This window comes from Alexandromys fortis, unplaced genomic scaffold (genome assembly GCF_014885135.2).
Source record: "Alexandromys fortis isolate MF-2015 unplaced genomic scaffold, M_Fortis_MF-2015_v1.1 scaffold_400, whole genome shotgun sequence".
Taxonomy (NCBI): Eukaryota; Metazoa; Chordata; class Mammalia; order Rodentia; family Cricetidae; genus Alexandromys; species Alexandromys fortis.
In genome coordinates, this window is record NW_026068322.1 from 327,170 (window position 1) to 348,362 (window position 21,193).

General features: G+C 39.1%; 1 gene segment (V, D, J or C); it reads left to right on the forward strand.

Moving 5' to 3' along the window:
• The first annotated feature begins 9,714 nt into the window (after nt 1-9,714).
• Nucleotides 9,715-16,591, forward strand: LOC126495163 (immunoglobulin heavy variable 3-11-like). The segment is given in 3 exon segments: nt 9,715-9,826; nt 9,929-10,334; nt 16,420-16,591. Coding segments are annotated over 3 exon segments (624 nt in total).
• Nucleotides 16,592-21,193: the final 4,602 nt, after the last annotated feature.

Below are 21,193 nucleotides of genomic sequence, written 5' to 3' on the forward strand. Positions count from 1 at the left end.
GATTCTGGATTAACTGGCTCTGTTAGGTGCCAGGGATGGAGTGGTTAGCATTCATTAATGGTGTTAGTATTTCAATTTACTATGCTGAGGCCATGAAGGGTCAATTCACCCTCTCAAGAGACAATGCCAAGAACTCTCTGTACCTGGAAATGAGCAGTCTGGGGTCTGAGGACACAACTGTGAGCTCAGACACAAACCAACTTGCAGGGTCCAAAGGACCAGCAGGTGGCGCTAAAAGCACAAAGAGCTCTGGTTCACAGAAGAGCCTTTTCAAGACATGTTCTCACAAAAATATTTCTGTTTAAATTTGAGTCATTTATGATTATGATATTTATTTTCAATTAAATTATTTACAAATACCAAAAAAATTGAAAAGCAGAGAGATAAGGTTTCCTCCAAGAATTCCCTGGAGTCTTACGCTTTCAACATGAAAGCAACAGTTGAAGATGAGAAACTTCAAGGAAGATCAATGATGAGGACAAACAGAAGATCCTAGACAAGTGCAGCGAGCTCATCAGTTGGCTGGATAAGAACCAGACTGCAGAGAAGGAAGAATTTGAACACCAGCAGAAGGAACTGGAGAAAGTCTGCAACCCTATCATTACCAAGCTGTACCAGACTGCTGGTGGGATGCCTGGAGGAATGCCTGGCGGCTTCCCTGGTGGAGGAGCTCCTCCATCTGGTGGTGCTTCTTCAGGGCCCACCATTGAAGAGGTGGATTAAGTCAATCCAAGTAGAGGTGTAGCATTGTTCCACAAGGAAACATTTGAAGGACCCAACTTTAGCAAGTTACATGGCAGTTTCCAATTCAAACTGCTACAATAAATTTACTGGGCATTCTCAATACTTGAACATGGAACGTGTGCACAGAAAGTGAAATAAGCATTGCACTTTATAAGCACTGTATCCTAAGTAGAAAATGCAATGTCTATAATAAAACAGGTGGAAAATGGAATGTCTAATAAAAATATTTAAATTGGCAAAACAAAAAAAAAGGCTGAATGAACTCTGTGTCTGGACTCCCTCTCCCCACCACATTCAGGGATTCTCTCTACATGTGTAGTGTGTATTAATTCTTGAATTGTCTAAATGTTTATTCAAATTTCTATTTTCTAATGTGATGTGATTTTGTATTTATTTATTAAACTGTTTTCTTCCCCCCCTCTCCCAACCTCCCGTCTGTGTATTTATGTATTCATGTACATGTTGATATGTGATTCATTCTTCTATCAGCCTGCACCATATTCATAAAGACAACTTCTTTCACCTGACCTGGATCTCCCAAACAGCCTGACAGGTGGACCATTGTGCTCCAGTCATTATTATGTCTCCACATCCCAGATGGGATGACTTTTTGACTGCCACACAGCTCTTTTTTCAGTCTTGGAGACCTGAACTCGTAGCTTAGATCCCAGTCAATATTTCTGCTATGGCAAAAAACTGAAGCACAGAGCTATTTTCACAGCACCAATAAGTGATTTTTTTTATTTAGGATATGCTGTGATATCAACAAAATGCAGATCATCACACAAGGCAGAAGTGATTCTGTGGTGACCAGCATAAGATCTGGGAGAAACTAAAGGACTGTAAATTCTAGACTCAGAGCATCTCATAACCACATGTGAGTTCGAAGACCCTGAATCCCGTTTTTCCCCGTGATCACTATACTATCCACACAGAAACATATACACATAATTAAAAATAAAGCATTTATTTAAAAATTTCTTATTTATTACTGGTAGTTAGCTCAATTGGTGAGTTCTGGTGTAGTATATATGAAGCTTTGATTTAAAAAGTACCATTTCAAGTATGCATTCCTCATTTTGATTAATAAATACTGTGTTTGAATTGTCCCTACTCCCTGTTAGTGTTAGGACACTTTCTCATCAAAAGAACAGACTCATTTTTCTTCTCAAAAAAAGCTCTTTTCTATCACTCAACTGAGGTTTGATTCCACAGGATAACACAGAGCTCAAGGAACACAGGGTCATCTGGAGGAAAATGCAGAAAAGAAGGGGTACAAGGATAGACCAATATTATCAATGAATATTATGAATAAGCTTGATGTTTTGTTTTAAGTAGAATGAATGACATAGGCTGAAAGAAATATTTTGTTTTCATTCTTCTACATGTTGACATAAAGTTATGTCAGCACCATTTGTTTAAGATGCTTTCATTTATGATTGTAAAATATTAGCTTCTTTGTCAAAAATCAGGTGTTTATATGTGTGTGGATTAATATTCAGGACTTCGATTCAATTCACTTAATCTGTCTGTATGCTAATGTCAAGCTGTTTTCAATTTTTAGATCTGTATTAGAGCTTGAAGTCAGGGACGGTGTTGCCTCCAGAAGTTCCTTTATTGTACAGGGTTGTTTGGGCTATTCTGGGTTTTTTTGTTTTTCCATATGAAGTTGATTATTTTTCTTTCATGGTATGTGAAGAATTGTGTTGGGATTTTGGTGGGGATTACACTGAATCTAAAGATTGCATTTAGTAGGATTGCCATTTTTATTATGTTTAATCTTCCTATCCAAGAACATGGGAAATCATTCCATTTTCTGATATCTTCCCAATTTCTTTTTTCAAAGTCTTAAAGTTCTTGTCAAATAAATCTTTTACTTCATTTGTTAGTGATACCCCAAGATACTTTGTTGTGACTATTGTGAAAGGCGATGTTTCTCTGATTTCTTTATCTGCTTATTTATCATTTGTATGTAGGAGTGCTACTGATTTGATTTTATTTTGAGTGGATCTTGTATCCTGCCATATGACTGAATCTATTTACCAGCTGTAGGAATTCCCTGGTAGTGTTTTTGGGTCGCTTATGTATACTATCTTATCATCAGCAAATAATGAATGTTTGACTTCTTTATCTCCAACTTGAATCTTTTTGATCTTCTTTAGTTGTCTTATTGTTGTAGCCAGAACTTCAAGAACTATGCAGAATAGATATGGAGAGAGTGAACACCCTTTTCTCATTCCTTATTTTAGTGTTGGTTTTTCTCCATTTAATTTGATGTTGGTTGTTGGCTTGCTGCATATTGCTTTTATTCAATTTAGATAACTTCCTTGTATTCCTGATCTAAGACCTTTATCATGAGGGGGTGTTGGATTTTGTCAAGTGCTTTTTTAGTATCTAATGAAATAATCATATTTTTTTCTTACAGTTTAGTCATATGATCAATTATGTTGTTATATTTTTGTATGTTGAACCATCCCTGCATCTCTGGAGCAAGGCGACTTGATCATGGTGGATAATTTTTTTGATGTGTTCTAGGATTTGGTTTGCTAGTATTTTATTGAGTAATTTTGCATCTGTGCTCATGAGTTAGTTTGGTCTGTAATTCTCTTTTTTGCTTGAGTCCTTGCGTGGTTTTATGTCAAGGTAACTGTAGCCTCATAAAAAGAAGTTGGCAATGTTTCTTTTGTTTATATTATGTGGAACAATTAAGGAGTATAGGTGTTAGCTCTTCTTTGAAGTTCTGGTAAAATTCTGCACTAAATCAATCCTGCCCTAGTCCCCCCCCCCCCGTTTAGGAGGCTTTTGTTGAAAGCTTCTATTTCCCTGCATTTTATACTTCTGTTTTGATTGTTCATCAGGTTTGATTTAATTTTGGTATACGGTATCTATCATGTTGTTCATTTCTTTTACATTTTCCAATTTTGTGGAGTACAGGTTAAGTAGTATGACCTAATGATTATCTGCTTTTCTTCAGTCTCTGGTGTTATGCCCCCTTTTTATTTATGATTTTATTAATTTGGGTGTTCTCTCTCTGCCCTTTGATTAGTTGGGATAAGGCTTTGTCTGTCTTGTTGATTTTCTCAAAGAACCAGCTCTTTATCTCATTGATTCTTTGTATTTTCTTTGTCTCTATTTTATTGACTTCAACCCTCAATTTGATTATTTCCTGTCATATACTCATCCTGGTGAGTCTGCTTCTTTTGTTCTAGAGCTTTCATGTGTGCTGTTAAATCACTAGTGTGAGCTTTCTCGACTTTTCTTATATGGGTACTTCCTGCTATGAACTTTCCTCTTAGCACTGCTCATAGTGTCCCAGAGTTTTGGGTGTTTTTCCTTTATTTTCCTTGAATTTTAAGAAGACTTTAATTTCTTTCTTGACCCAGGGGTGGATCAATATTTCACAGTTCAATTTCCTTGACCGTGTAGCTTTCTAAGAGTAGTGTCTTTGTTAAATTCTAAATATAAAATATTGTGATCTGATAAGATACAGGGAGTTACTCCAATATTTCCATATCTGTGGAGACTTGTTTCATTACAAAGTATTGAGTTAGAGAAAGTTCTATGAGGAGCTCAGAAGTTATATTTTTTTGTGTTTGGGGTGGAAAGTTCTACAGATGTCCATTTGAGTCATGACATCTGTTAATTCTCTTATTTCTCTGTTAAGTTTCTCTTTGGTTGACATGTCCATTGGCGAGGGTAGAGCGTTTAAGTTTCCTTCTATTAGTGTATGGGGTTTGATGTGAGATTTAAGCTTTAGTAATGATTCTTTTACATAAGTGGTTGCTCTTGTTTTAGGGGCAAAGATGTTCAAGATTAAAACTTCATCTTAATGGATTGTTCCTATTATGAGTATAAAGTGTCCTTCTGCATCTCTTCTGATTGACTTTAGTTTAAAATATATTTTGTTAGATGATAGGATAGCTACATCCACATTTTTCTTAGGTCCAATTGATTGGAAAATCTTTTCCCATAACTTTATTCTGAGGTAATGTCTGTCCTTGAGGTTTAGGTGTGTTTCTTGGGTACATAAGAAGGCTGGATCCTGTTTCCAGATCTATTCTCTTAGCCTGTGTCTTTTTATAGGAGAAACAACTTCATTGATATTAAGATGCTATTAATGACCACTGGTTGTTAATTCCTGTTATTTTTCGGTCATAGTGTGTATTTCCCTCCCTGTATTTTGCTGTTAAAGGTTTTCTGTTCCTGTGTTTTTGTGTGTGCAGTTAGCTTCCTTGGGCTGGGCTTTTCCTTCTAGTACTTTCTGTAGGGATAGTTTTATGGACAGAGATTTTTTAAATCTGGTTTTGTCCTGGATATTTGTTTTCTCCACTGACTGTGATTGGAAGCTTTGCTGGGTAGAGTAGTCTGGGCTTGCATCAATGATCTCTTAGTGTCTGCAACACATTTGCCCAGGACCTTCTGGCTTTCATGGTTTCCACTGAAAAGTTGGGTGTAATTCCTATAGATTTACCTTTAGATGATAATTGACCTTTTTCCTTTGCAGCTCTTAATATTGTTTCTTTATTCTATACATTTTAAATTTTAATTATTATATGATGAAGGGAGTTTTTTTTATCTTGTCTATTTGATATTCGACAGACTTGTTGTACCTTCATAGGGATATTTTTTTATGTTGGAAATGTTTATTTCTATGATTTTGTTGAATATATCTTCTGTGCCTTTAAGTTGATGTTCTTCTCCTTCTTCTATCCATATTATTCTTAGATTTGGTCTTTTCATCATGTCCCAGATTTCCTGGATGGTTTGTGATAAGAGTTTCTGGGATTTAATGTTTTCTTTAACCAATGAATTTATTTTCTCTATTATACCTTCAACAATGAGATTCTCTCTTCCAACTCGTTTATTCTGTTGGTTATACTTATCTCTGTAGTTCCTGTCATTTCAGATTTTCTACATCCCAAATTCCCTCTATTTGTGTTTTCTTTATTTTCTGTATTTCAGTCTTCAATCTTGAATTGTTTGGTTCACCTCTTTTATTGCTCTTTCTTGGTTTTCTTGTGATTCTTTGAGTAATTTATTAATTTCTTCCATGTTTTTGTGTGTCTGTTCCTCCATTTCTTTAAGGGAATTTTTCATTTCCTCTTTAAAGGTCCCCATAATCTTCATAAAGGTACATTTAAAACCATTTTCTTCTGTATCTTCTGGGTTAAGATGATCAAGTCTTCCTATTGTAAGTCCACTGGGTTCTGGTGTTACAATGTTGCTTTTTAGACTGCTGTGCAAATTCTTGCATTAATGCCTACCTACCTCTTTAATTGATGCAGGCAATGTCTTTGCATCTTGGTCCAATACTTGCAGTGGCTGTCTGTGTCTTGTCTGCTCTGTACTGTCAATGTCTGTGTCTCAGAGAGCCACTGGGGTCTCTCTCAGTCTGCTTTCCTGGTTTGCTCTTGGACCACTCTGGCAGTCACAACTTGTGCTTTATAGTTCCTCTCTTGTCCTCTCTGTGTAGTTGCAGCTTGTGTTTCAGCATCCTCTGATGTTGTGGGGTCGGTGGGTTGGAGTGTTTGTGGGTGAAGTTGTGCTTGTATCTTTTATTGTCTGATGGATGGGATGGGGAGTATTTGAGCTGCCTACCTGCAGGAAACTTATCTGCTGCCTGGCTATAGAAGGTGAGGCAGGTGGGGAAGTGTTCAGTAGCTTTTTCCCATTATAGGGGGCCTAGAGAAATGATGTCTCTCTGGCTGACTGATCACTCACCTCTTGGTCCTCTCTGTGTGGTAGCAGGCTGTGCATCAGAGTTCCACTGAGTTTGCCTGAGAATAGGCAAGTTTGGAGGCAGGACGGGACTTGTAACTTGCAGGGTCTGATGGTTAGGGGAGGATATTGGGGAAGCCTTCCTACAGGAAACTCTCCTGATGTCTGGCTTAGATAAGCCAAGGCAGATGAGGGAGAGGCCTGGGGTTTTGCCCCACTCTGGAGGGTCTAGAGAGTGGGATGTCCTGCCAGGTGGCTGGTCATTCACCTCTTGGTCCTCTCTGTATTGTGGCAGGCTGCATTTCAGAGTTCCACTGAGGTTGCAGGAGGATAGGTGAGTTTGGGTGCGAGGTGGAACTTGTAGCTTGCTGAAAAGCAATATTTTCAAGTAATTTAAGATTTGAACATATATTTATTTGTTTGTCCTAGTATGTGTGCCTTTGTGTAGGTATACCTCTGTTGTTATATCACTGTTTGTTCTGTGTCTATGTCTTGGAGTTAGCATGTTTGCTTCAGAGAGGCATATTTTCTCATACTGTATTAATAGTTTACATAATAGAGGTGACCATAGCATCCTCTGACCATAGAGCCCAGCTCAGGCATCAGGTGTCCTAAAAAAAAAACTGGGAGTTTGAGTTTGACTTCAGTATCAGGGTCTCCCTTTCCATAATAAAGTCTCTAAACACAGCCCAGCTCCAGTTTCTGCCTAAGGGCCAAAGTTACATGCAGAAATCCAGTGGCTGAGAACCCAGCTCAGCAGCCCTTGTCTTACTCATTTCAGTGTGTGGCAGACACCATGTTGCTTATTGGCACAGTTCAGTCCTATCTTTGCTTTTTAATTCAGGTGTGTGGTGCTCAACATGAAAATGAGATTCCAACCAGTGTTACGTGTCTTTACAGAAGATAATGATGTCATCATTTCATGTAGTCCAGATTCTGGATAGGAGCCACATGCGGGGAATGAAGTTTCTCTCTCTCTCTCTCTCTCTCTCTCTCTCTCTCTCTCTCTCTCTCTCTCTCTCTCTCTTACTCTTTCTCTCTTTAATTCTCATTTCTTTGGTTTCCTTTGTCTTTAATACCATCCCTTCTTGAGATTGATGCACAATTATTCATCCTTCAATTTTTCTGCTGTCTTACATACAGTCATATGTGGTGGCATCATGAAAAATTTGGGGAGGATGGTGTTGATTTAGAATTAGATAACAGAATGCTATAATAATAAATTTAATTTTCTGTAGGAAATGTGATGTTTTAAAAGATAGGAGGACTTGATATATAGCTCTTGGATATATTGTTTACTTTCCATGTGCAAGGTCTTAAATTCAAGAAACAAGCCCAATTTAAAAAGAAAAAGATCAGAACTGTATACAGAAAAATATTATTTCTCACATGAATACACTTACAATATGCAATTTTGTGGCTGGAGAAAGAATGACAAACCCTATATAAGTAAGAAATGATGAAAGTTTTGGAGAGGGAACAAGTATACAATGAGTCACAAGAGTCCTGTTCTTGCTTCCCAGAATAAAAAGCAAGCCAGCCTAGGTCTACAGCTTCCATGACTTGCTTCTAAATGGCTACAAAGTTCAACACAGGGAAAAGGAAATATTTGAATGAATGGAAATGCTAATAGTCACAGTGTATGTTTGTCCATGGTTGTAGATGTCACAAGTTGGTCCTTAGTGTATTCCTCAGTTGACATCTACCTTATTTGTTGAGAGAGGGTCTCATATTGAACCTGGAGCTCAGAAGATAAAATGTTGGGATGACAAGTCACAGAGAGTTTCCAGTCACCACCTCCCCAGTGCTGGGAATGAAGGATAAACCATCACACCCAGCTTCTTAGTCAAGTGCTGAGAATGCAACTAAGGTACTCATACAGGGAGGCAGGCTCAGTTCTGGATTTTGTTGCTACATTTTGTGGACATTAATGAAACATTTTAAATTATAAAACAAATACAAGCATTATGTAATGATTTTTCTAAGATAATATGTATTGTCAATTATTGATTTTAAACCATTTATTGTCTATTTGAAAACGAAAGCCATGAGCCTAACTCCTAAAATTACCATAAAACTGCTTGTTATAGAGTTGGGCAGTTTGAGAAAGAGGAAGGACCTGGAAGAAATGAGGGAAGTAAATAATAATCAGAAATTTTTATTTAAAAAATATTTCAAACTTTAACAAAATCAGCATGAGATGCTCAGAAATGTAGTGCATACTTTTAATCCGGTCACTAGGGAGACACTAGTAAGAGAATCTCTCATGGTTCAATATCAGCTTGGTCTATATAGTGAGTCCAAGCCAACCAGAGTGACCATGTCAAAAGACAGGAAGAAAAAAATCCAATCCCTCTGCCAGTAAACGTGTTTCTACATGTGGATGTGTTTTTGTGTGTGTGTGTGTGTGTGTGTGTGAGAGAGAGAGAGAGAGAGAGAGAGAGAGAGAGAGAGAGAGAGAGTGTTTGAATGTGTGAATATCAGAAAGTGTGACTACTTGGAAGGTAATTGGATTGGTGACTATGTCTATAAGCGTGACTCTGTGTGTATGATTGTCAGTGTGTGTGTTGGGGTGTATGGCTACATCTAAAAGTGTATATGATGGTGGTTGAACGTTCACCATCCCTACATCTATCCTTTCATCAGAACAATTTTAATTTGTCCCAGTCTGTTATCTACTGATGTGGTCAAAACCATGCCAAAAGTAGGGCAGCAACAACAAGGTTGTCTCATTTGTAAGTCTTTTATGGCCTGAGAACAGTATTGTCTCATAAATATGTAAAATTCAGAAAATTCCAAGGTGCTCCTGACATAAGGAAGGAGTTCTGCTAACCTCTCCAGGTAGGCAAGACCCTGTCCAAGATCCACATTATGGAGAAGCCATGACTGTTCCAGAGACTGGGAAAGACAGAGCTCCTATATAGAAACACCACAGTTTGTGGATCTTTTAAATTGCATAGATATACTAAGGAGATACAACAGTGTGGAAACACAGCATGTTCTGAACACCTGCATGAAAGAGAACTCAGTGAAGTGTGGTGAATCCTTAGCTAGGAAAAGCTCACTTAGAGGTTCTTTACTACGTCAGTCTCTGTAACTGTCGTCATGGTCTTTGATGCCTTATATCTGCTCGGAGCACTGCCTTCTGCCAAGGGCCCAACTTCAGAGCTTGCTACAGGAGGAAGACATGCAAATAAGGCTTCTCTGTGCCCATTAAAACCACCTCTGCCCTGACTCTGCAGGTCTGGCAGAGGAGCCCAGTCCTGGATTCCCAGGTTCTCCCATTCAGTGATCAGCATCCAACACAGATCACTCACCATGGACTTGTGGCTTATTTGGCTTTTCGTTGCCATTATTTTATGTGGTAATTAATGGAGACGAGATGTTGTCTGTGTGTTGTGTGGACATGAAAAAGAAAACATAGCTTCAGTGACAGTCTTCTGACCCGCATTCTTTGTGTTTCCAGGTGGCCAGTGTGAGGTGCAGCTGGTGGAGTCTGGAGGAGGCTTAGTGAAGCCTGGAAAGTCCCTGAAAATCTCCTGTGCAGCCTCTGGATTCACCTTCAGTGGTTATTACATGAGCTGGGTCCGCCAGGCTCCAGGGAAAGGCCTGGAATGGGTCGCGTATATTAGTGGTGATAGTAGCGACATTGCATATGCTGATGCCGTGAAGGGCCGATTCACCATCTCCAGAGACAATGCCAAGAACACCCTGTACCTGGAAATGAACAGTCTGAGGTCTGAGGACACAGCCATGTATTACTGCACCAGATTCACAGTGATGCAAAGTTACTGTGAGATCAGACACAAACCTTCCTGCAGGGCGCCTGTGACCAGCAGGAGGCGCAGAGAGCATCCAGCGATCTGGGTCAGGTAAAAGGCTGGACTGATGCCTGAGACTGGCCATTGTAGCAATTGCCTCTTATTTCCATCAGACCTTGGTTAACTCTTTTTAAAATCTTTGTTAATGGATTTATTCAGAGAACTAAATACCATAGATCTTTTCTCTTTATAATATTGATTTTATTGAGCTACACATTTTTTTGATCCCCTTTCTTCCTCTCCTTTTCCCTTCAACCATCTCCCAGGGTTCTCATGCTCTCAGTTTTCTCTGGAGATCTTTTCTTTTTATACATCCCATGTAGATTAGATCCATGTATGTCTCTCTTAGGGTCCTCATTGTTATCTAGGTTCTCTGGTATTGTGGTTTGTAGGCTGGTTTCCTTTGCTTTATGTTTAAAAAACACTTATGAGTGAGTACCTATGATTATTGTCTTTGTGGGTATAAATAATCTCACTCAATATAATATTTTCTAGATCCATCCATTTGCCTGCAGACTTCAAGATGTCACCGTTATTTTTCTGCTGTGCAGTACTCCATTGTTTAAATGTACCACATTTTCCTTATTCATTCTTCAGTTGTGGGGCATATAATGCTCATCATCCTTAGTTATCAGAGAAATACAAATCAAAACAACTCTGAGATTTCATCTTATACCTGTAAAAATGGCCAAGATCAAAAACCCCGATGATAATGTATGCTGGAGAGCTTGTGGGATAAAGGGAACAGTCCTGCATTGCTGGTGAGATTGCATGCTGGTACAGCCCCTTTGGATATCAGTATGGTGATTTCTAGGAAAATTGGGAAACAATGTTCCTCAAGACCCAGAAATACCACTCTTGGGTATATATTCAAAGGATGCTCAATTGTACAACAAGGATATGTGCTCAACTATGTTCATAACAGCATTGTTTGTTATAGCCAGTTACCTGGAAGTTCCACTGTTCATATACTTCCTGTATGATCATGAAGTAGGTAGGGGTGAATCTTCAGACAGAGGAGACTGAGAGAACTGAGAGCACTGGATGGAAGACTGCTACTCCAAAGTAAATGAAAAGAGAAGTCAAATGTTACTAAACATTTGTGTTTCCAAAAAGAGTCCAATAATCAAGCTGGGTTGTCTCATCACAGACTCCATCTATTTGCCTTGGCTAAGTTGCCCCAGAGTTGTGTTGTTAGTGAAAGCTATGCTAGAATGTGTTGATGCTTCCTACGGGTCATCTCAACCTTCCCCCAACACCCACTTCTCATGTGGTTCTATTTGTGGAGTAGATAGAGGAATCATCAGCATAGTTTCATGTCACAAAAGGTTACAAAATATATGCTTGACCTGAATAGTCAAAAAGAGTTTATGTTGCTGCTTTACAGATCTGTTAGTGATTAACTATACTGTGGTTATTTCAGGACTAAGCTAGCCAGGAGACAGGGAGGAACAAGCAGGCCCTCCTCTCTACAAAGTTACCCTCTCCTCTATTGCTTAGGGTCTTAGCTGTGGTCATCCTAGTGCATTCTTGAGAATTTCTCTAGTTCCAGGTTTCCTGCTAGCACAATAATGGCTTCCTTAATCAAAATATCTCTTTCATTGCTCTCATCTCTGTCCTTTCTCCATCTACACTAACCCATTACCTCAAATTCTTCTCCCTTGCCCTTTCTCTCCTTTTTCCCCTTCCACCCTCTATTCTCCCCTACCCCTGTACTCCCAATTTTGTCCATCAGCCTTGACTCTTTCCCCTTTCCAAGTGGCTCTATGTATATTTTCTTAGAATTCATCTTGTTACTTAACTTCTCTAGGATCATGAAATATAGGCTCATTATTCCTTTGATTTAAAGCTAGTATCCACTTCATGCTACCTCAGGACACAGCAATACCACTCATGAGCACATAACCAAAAGTTGATCAATCATACTACAAGGACATTTGTTCAACTATGTTCATAGCAGCATTATTTGTCAGAGCCATAACCTGGAAATATCATAGATGTCCCTCAAACAAAGAATGGATAAAGAAAATGTGGCCCATTTACACAATGGAGTACTACCCAGTGGTAAAAGAATGACATTGAAATTTTCATGAAAACTGATGGAGCTAGAAAAAACAATCCTGAGTGAGGTAACACAGATCCAGAAAGATGACCATGATATGTACTCACTCATAAGTGGATACAATGTAGAATTCTTAAATTCTGTCATCTCTATAGTGACCACCATAAATTTAATATCTTCCATAAGCATAGTCTCCCATTTGAGCTTAGGTCACGAGAACATATATAGCAGGAAAATGCAAACAGGACCTCATCCTGCTCAGGGAAATCAGTCCAACCCTGATACTACAGGTCTGAAAGAGGAGCCCTGTCTAGGATTATCAGGTCTTTCAATTCAAAGATAAATACTGAACACAGACTATTCACCATGGTATTGAGGAAGAGCTGAGTTTTTCTTGTTTCTCTTTTACAAGGCAATTTAGGCTAAAGAATAAATACTGCGTTGTTAGTAGATATGAGTGAGAGATAAAGTGGAGTATAACAGCTTCCTGAACAGGACAAATGTGTTTACAGGTATCCTGTGGGAGGTACAGCTAGTGGAGTCTGGAGGAAGATTTTTACAGCCTGGGGCAACCTTATAACTACCCTGTGTGGCTCTAGATTCACCTTCAGTGATTAGTATATGCAGTGGGTCTGCCATGCTCCAGGGAAGGGACCAGAGTGGATCTCATACATGTAACAAAATATACAAATTCCGTCAAGGACAGATTGACTATATCTGGAGACAATTACAAGAACACTCTGCAAATGATAATGGATAGTCTGAAAGTCTATGATAAACCAAGTATTGCTGTGTCAAAATGCACACTGAAGAGAATAAACATGAACCTAAACACAAGCTTCCCTGCAGGGCATTCTTATGAACATAGGGGAGCAGAAAGAAAGCAGGCAGGTCAATGTCACCCTGAACAAGAGCAGATGGACATGAAGGACTAGACTCCATATGTCTTAGCTACCTCTGTACATCACTCATAAAATCTCTCTACAAGTGTGGTTTGTAGACATATTTGAATTGGTCAAACATGAAACAGTATTTTCAACTTTGATGTATATATGTGTGTGTGTGTGTGTGTGTGTGTGTGTGTGTGTGTGTGTGTGTGTAATTAAAAGTTATATTTGGCCCAGATGAGACAGAGACCAAGACACATGGAAGAACTGACTGGTGTGGGCACCAGGATCAGATGTGAAATAATTTAGAAACCTAACAAGTTGACTTCTGTGGACTCAGGACAGAGTCTCAGCTGAGTTTCATGATGGAAATAGTATAGGATTCAAGTTAAACAGAAAGATGAAGCATGGTCAGTTATCCATGAATCTAGGAAAGCTTTATACTCAGAATAGTCCTCACACAATGCATATCACAACAAACACTGAAGATTAAAATCAACTTTAAAAAATATGGTACACATTATTTGTGTATTAGCAGAAGTAAAAATATTTATAGTTTAGAAATATGTCCCTTGGTAACAAAAAAAATAGGAAAGGAAGGAAGGAAATAAATAAAGAGAGAGAAAGTGAGAAGAACATTCCTAAGAGTCTGTGTTTCTCAGGGATTCTTAGAAAGTGGTTAAAGAAATTGTCCTCAGGGCACATGAGCCATTGATAATTCTTCTCCCAGAACTGGACCTTCCAGTTGCTTCCTTGATAAGTGTTCAACAAAAACAGTTACACTGTCAGGATCTGTTAAAGAAAAATCAGTAACATAAGGATGTTTCCAACATTGATTGAGATAGTATAGATTTAAAAGACTTCAATTTGTGGGGGTAGGAAGACACTGCTAGTGTTCCAGCTGCTCGTCAGAACATTGGAGTATGAAACCTTTAATGTTCTACAGGAATGGACTTTAAATACACTTTACCATTTGAAAACATTTTTTCTTTATTTTTTGAGAATTCATACAAATCTGCAATATATCTTGGCCATATCCTCACTCAACTTGTTCCTTCCAATTCCCTCTCCTTGCCCCTCCCAACACCATTTACTCCCAAATTTACATCTTTTTTTTTTATAACTCAACAAATCCAAGTTGTATTGCCCATATGCCCATGAGTGTGGAGTCACCTAATGGGCAAAGAAAACAAATCAATAGCTACTCCTGCAAATAAAATGAATCTCCATCCCCCAGCCCCCATCATTGAATGCAGAGAGTTGATGACAGTTCACTGCTGAGAATAGACATTTGTGTGTTTGTCCACAGATAGAATGTCTAAATCAAAACTCCCACCCCCCACTTTCTTACTCCTCCATATTCCTCCCACAGGCACAAATAACATCACTGAAGAGTGGGTTGAAAGAAAGAAAGTACCATAAAATGGGCAAGAGTTCTGTGGGATGGTTACCTCTGGACATCATATGGTCATTACACACATAAAATTTTTATGTTCCTGTACAACATATGTACAAAACCTAGTGAGTTAAATGGTCCATCATATAGAGGAGAGGGACTATACATGCCACACAAACCTGAAATCCTCCATATTTTTACTGAGATAATCATCCTTCAAAATTTAAACATATTTCAACATTTTTAAAAATTAGAGCACAGAAACGTTCAAAAAACCAATAGTACAAAGGGCACAGTACTATGAGGAAACTCACTATTGTTGTTCTGCCAAGAAATATATACTAACACTGTTTTCTGTACTTGTACCAATATGTTAGTGCTTCTTTCAGACTTGGTCAGTGAGGCCTTTCTGAAGTTTGTGACATGTAAAGCATGGACCCATGACTGCCCTAATACTGAAAATAAGTGACTGCTGAATACTCACCCCAGAACATACATATTATGTATGCTCTGAAGCCCAAGAAAGGTAGCAAGAGTCTGCTGGAGAAATGTGATAGAGTTGGATGCTGCCTTTTAGATGCAGGGTAGCCATAACAATTATACATATATAACAGAAACAACTTACTGCATATACCCAGAAACAAGAAAATGGAAGAAAGGATGTGGGAGACAGTGGGAGGGAAGAGGAGAGAGGAAATGAGGAAGCAGAAGTTTAGCAGGGAGGCAGGGAGGGCAGGGAGGAATGAAAGGAAAGAAGAGACATGAGAGTAGGAGGGGCCAGAAATGGTCATCAGAAGTGAGAAGCAGGGGAAAGAGGGTAGTAGGAATGACTGATTCATAGATTAGCTTGAATAAGTTCTATTCTATCTAAATCTTCATAAGATTTCTGCTTCTGCAGTAAATTCCCTTTTCCTGTTTTAAATGAAATATTTTCCAGTTCCTTCCTCAAAAAATATAAAGGAAATTGTGCCATTCTAATGTTAAAATGCTGCTAAAGGCTTGCTTACAGGCCAATCTGGTGGGCACATTGTCTCCCAACTGAGGTTTACCATGCCCAGATAATTATAGCCATTTTCTACACTGAGAAAATTCTAACCATCATACAAATATAAAATATTGTATTCTCACTGTAGCAAGAGGCATTAACTGAACGTCCATGAGTCCACTAGACATGACTGAATAAATGACTGAACAAACTCAAGTATAAGGATGTAACTCTCAAATAGAAGATAATTGTGAGTAATGTGCAGCTTTATCTTGAAAGCATTCCCATTGAAGACTTTTTTCTCCTTAGTAGTTTCTTCCAATGTGTTTCATGGAGAAGGGGACCCCTAGAGGCATGAGACAACAACATGTGGACACAAACTCTGATGTAACCAAAGAAAAAATTCTTGAGTAATGGGTAACATACCATTTCTCCAAAAATGAATGAAAATATGTAATTATTCTTGTGATCTTTTGCAAGACACAAAAGCCACAATGAAAAATCAGACAAACCAAGGATGAGATACACTGAGCATAATGTCTAAAAATGTTCTAACAAACAATGCATTCTGAAAAAAAGTTGACAAAGCACTTACAGGGTGGATGTCCATCAGAGGTGGCACAGGATGGTGGACTCCCCAGTGTTAAGATCTGTCTCCACCGTGGCTACTACATATAGAATATGCTCAGAGGAATAAGGGACACAACTTGTGCGGTGTCCAATGTAAAAGAATTGGTGGATATTCTCTGGGATTTACTGAACAGATTGTTTTGAGCTATTCTCTGCCATTCCCTCATGATTTACAGTACCAAGGCATTGAAAAAAGCCCTGAATCCTTTTCTCTATGTTGATCTTCACGACAAGACAATCAGTGTAGCGTGCAGAGATGTAGCGTGCGGAGATGTAGCGCGCACCATGGCGCTGTCATGTCGGGGGCACAGAGCCTGGGCGCCGTTTGCTGTTCCACGTCAAACTTAACAGACAATTTGTGCGCATGCGCGCGAGCTCCCCCCAGCACGGGGAGTCTTTCGATCTGGCCATCCGATCTGGCCAATCATAGTCTGGCACGATCACTCCATTCAGGCCTGAGCCATTGGGTTGATGACACGTCAGGGCTTTGTCTGGCACCGTATACATTCTTCTGCTTCACGGGGACGGGGTCTTTTGCCTCTCTACAACCTCAAGTGTAAGTGCTCCAATAAAGTGTGTTCTGAGAAGAATCCTGTTGAGGTCTCTCTTCTGCTGGCGGGAGCGGCGTGCTGCAAATCAGTTCCCATTGTTCAAGCATGTCCTCCTCTCCACTTCTTGTCATCACTTAGGGTTCTCATCTTTTTGTTGATTCAGGTAACATAACACTCAAGACTGGTTCCATGCTACTACTTTTTACAAGGTGTCATGAAGAGCTGACCCTCCATCCCTCACCAATGCAACAATCATATTTATGAACCTGCATTTGAAATGTGCTTCAAGTGGTAAAGAGACAAGGAAGGAAATATAAAAGTACGTAGTGACAGAAACACAGACAACCAGAAAACAGGAAATAAGAATATCCAAGTATGGTGTTCCTGAGACCACTAATGTGTATGAAAATCAATCCCATGAATCTCTCGCAGATAAAAAGTTAAAATCACATGCAATAAATGTTTGTGAGTTGCATCCTCAAAAGTTAAATTTTCTAGATGAGTGATAAAAATTAACTTCAATGACAATAGAAAGGATTTTAAGTAGTTCCTTAATCCTAATTTCACCTGAAGTGAATCTTATGACTAAATTCCATCTAAACACTGTGTTGGAATTTACAGGGATATGCACTGAGGATGTGGTATCCTGTGTTATCTGCACAGCATGAATGTGGAGTCACTTAATGTTTTCATCCAAGGTCTGCACAGTGTGAATCATACAATTTCCTATTTATATGCAAGTGGGAATCCAGTGTCAGAAAAAAATGTTAACTTTTTTTAATTTATTTATTTCTTTATTAATTAATTAAAGATTTCTGTCTCTTCCCCACCGCCGCCTCCCCTTTCCCTCCCCACCCCCAATCAAGTCCCCCTCCTTCGTCAGCCCAAAGAGCAATCAGGGTTCCCTGCCCTGTGGGAAGTCCAAGGACCACCCACCTCCGTCCAGGTCTAGTAAGGTGAGCATCCAAACTTCCTAGGCTCCCACAAAACCAATAGGTGCAGTAGGATCAAAAACCCATTGTCATTGTTCTTGAGGTCTCAGTAGTCCTCATTGTCTGCTATGTTCAGCGAGACCGGTTTTAACCCAGGCTTTTTCAGACCCAGGCCAGCTGGCCTTGGTGAGTTCCCGATAGGACATCCCCATTGTCTCAGTGTGTGGGTGCCCCCCTCGCGGTTCGGGATCAACTTACCCATGGACCCAGCAATACTTTTTTTTTTTTTTTTAATCACCAGGTCCTCTAAGAAGAACAAGGGCAATTCTCAGAAACCTGAAGGAAAAGTGTAAACCTTATCCTGTGCTTTTTTTATCCTCTCAGGAACCTCCCTCAATGAAAAAGCACCCCTCTGCTCAGGCTAAAAATCCAGGGCTAGATGAATGTCCCCATCTCTTTCTCATTAAAGTATCCAGTAGGCATGGTTGTCCTGGTGCTGCTCCTCTGCATGGTGCCCTTTCCAAGCAGTAAGTGTTTCAGGGTTTCAGGAGAGAGACTTGGGCATCTCATCTGTGGGAAGCCTTACCATGATTATTGTACCTGCTCCCAGGTTCCCTGTCTCAGGAGCAGCTGTAGGAGTAAGCACCTGGTCTAGTACCGCCCTCACAGACCCCATCCCTCACCTGAACTGTCAGTGGATTGTCATTAACCAGTTATGATGTAAGCTTTGTCTGTCAACATCCAGGAAAGTGTCTGAAGTGGATGTGAAGAATCTGGAGTGGTGGAAGCACACATTATAATTCTGATCTCAAATCCCAAGTCAACATCAGTAGAGACAACTCCCGTTTCATGAATTCTAATCATTCTTAATGATAAAAAGCCAGAGTTGGCTACCAGGGGCAAAAGCTGAAGGATCAGAAAAGGAGAGTTTTAAGCCGCTATATGATCCCAGGTGCTCGGATCACCTTTGTATGAGTTCTGCTTCTGTGTTGCACACATTGTCCAACTCTGTCTTCCTAGTGCTGGGATTAAAGGTTTGTGCCACAATTGCCTGGCTTTTATAGCTAACTAATGAATTTCAGGAAGTTTTACTTGTAAAATCACAAACAAAATATCACTACATCTCCAAGAACTATGTTTTCATAAAACTGAAAAATATGCAAACTTTGAACATAGCCATGTATTGTTCTGCCAGAGGACCAGAGAGAGAATTCCAATGTAAGCTTGGACAGAAACCTCTCTATTCAGACCAGCAGGGGATGCTGAGGACCACCAGGAACTCCCAATACCAGTGGTGGTCACTTAAGAAACTAAGAAGTTCAGGAATATGCTGCATTGATACCTGTTTGATGACATAACCTTTGTTTTTTTTTACACTAGGAAATCCTGTAGAGTAGGCTTTATTTGTCATAACCTATTAATCTTTTTTAATTACACACTAAACATCTGTGTTCCCACATAATCCTCTAAGATGTCTAATTGCTCCTTGTCAAACAAATTGGCAAATTATATCTATCTATCTATTATCTATATATCTATCTATGAGTCTGAATGTGACACTTTGTGAAAGCTATGTAAGAATATTGAAAAATCTTTAATTCATCCTGTTTAATTTTAAACTTGTGATAGAGAAACCACAACTGCCCTGAATTGATGTTAATTTCCACAGTTAACTTAGAAAATAAAACATCCACACTTTCCTACTTCTAAACTAATAGGATATTATAAAAGTGTACAGTATTTATAATTGCTGCAGGATTTTATTTTTGAACATTATCATTTTGGTAAAAAATTATCTTGCTCTTCAAAATTCAAACTAATGACTCCTCTATAGGCAGATTGCGCAACTCAGACCACAAAATTTTCAGCCACAAATATGCACATCCCTGAAGACATCAGCTCTGCTCCCTGTTTCATCTCTCTCCAACCCTTCCCATAGACAACTGAGGTCTATGTTTTTCACAGTTTGTGATTTTACTGGTGCTTTTGTTACTCCCAAAATTACTCATCTGCACTCTGATGTTGCTGACTGGAAGATCCTGGTGCCTCATGTGTGAGCTACAGAAGTGTCCTTCAGAGAAGTTGTTTTGGCTGTGAACTTCATGTTAATGGATCATAGGCTTGGGGCAGGTTTAAAAAGGAACAGAGAATCTTTTCACCTGAGGCTGAGGCTTCTCCTGAAATTCAGGCAGTGACACCAATAGTGTGTGATGAAGCCTTGGAGACCACATTGACTACATTCTTAGAATCCTGACAGCAGAACGCTTAGCAGTGAATTGAATAACTGCACACAATGTGGAACTCAAAGGTTCCACTGTCATATTTTCCAGGGTCAGTGTGAGGATCAGCTTACATGGCAGCTCCTGAAATGGATGGACAGGGTAAAATGAGTTTGTTTGACCTAAAATATACCAGGACCCATACCTTTATTCTAATCCCAAGGATTTTACTTTAGACCAAGAATATCAAGAACTTTTTATTGAGAGCCTACCTTTATGAATTATAAGGTTTCACATATTTACATTAAAGTAAATAAATTATTGAACAAATAGGCACAGGCAAAGTTTTCCCTAGAAGTAGAAAAGAAATAGCAATTGTTTATAGAGATGACATTGAAATTCTCTTCTCTTCAGTATGTCATCTGATTAGTTCTAGATAATTTTAAAGAAAGGGGAATACCTAGATGACACATATATATATAATCTAACACCAGAATAATTTTCTCCTTAATTCTGATTAATGATGGGATGTTATCAGCTTAGAGTCAAGTAACAGCTAAAAAAAAGTGTGAAAAGATATTTTACAAATCATGTATAGATGTACCTGAAAATAGGTTTTTTAGAAGTTAAGTACCCCACTGGTTCTTAGTTGCATGGAAAGATGGTCCCAGATAAAGTTGCCTACCAACTTATTTGACATTTACCAGTATCCCTTAATCATTTGCTTTCTGAATTTTTGCTTTAAGCCTCAGCTATACAGCTTTTTTTTACTAATTTTCTTTATTCTTTTTGCTTAATTCCTCCCATATCTTCCAAACATGGCACTCTACCAAACTCATACTTATTTAAGAACAGTTATTGCTGCCCATATCAGCATGTGTGTGAACCCATGCACTGAAACATAGGAAACATACCAGTGACCATACCCTCAAAAATGTGTGACTCAAGACCTTGTCCAGAAAAATGCATTTCCAACTGCTCCTCAGTAAGAAGTAGGAACAAGGAATTATCAGCCCTATCTGTACCAGGTTTTTGGCTGGCTTGGCCCTAGTTAGGATTATACAAACAACAGCAGCCATTATGAGTCCATGATTGTGATATCCATGACATGTCCAGAAGACAGCATTTCACAGTACTCCTCCCTGCGCTCTGCTCCTTACATTCTTCCCTTCTCCCCTTCATCAGTGTTCTCTGAGCCTTGGAGGAACTGGAATGGTACTGGAAATCTTATATCACACAACACATTGA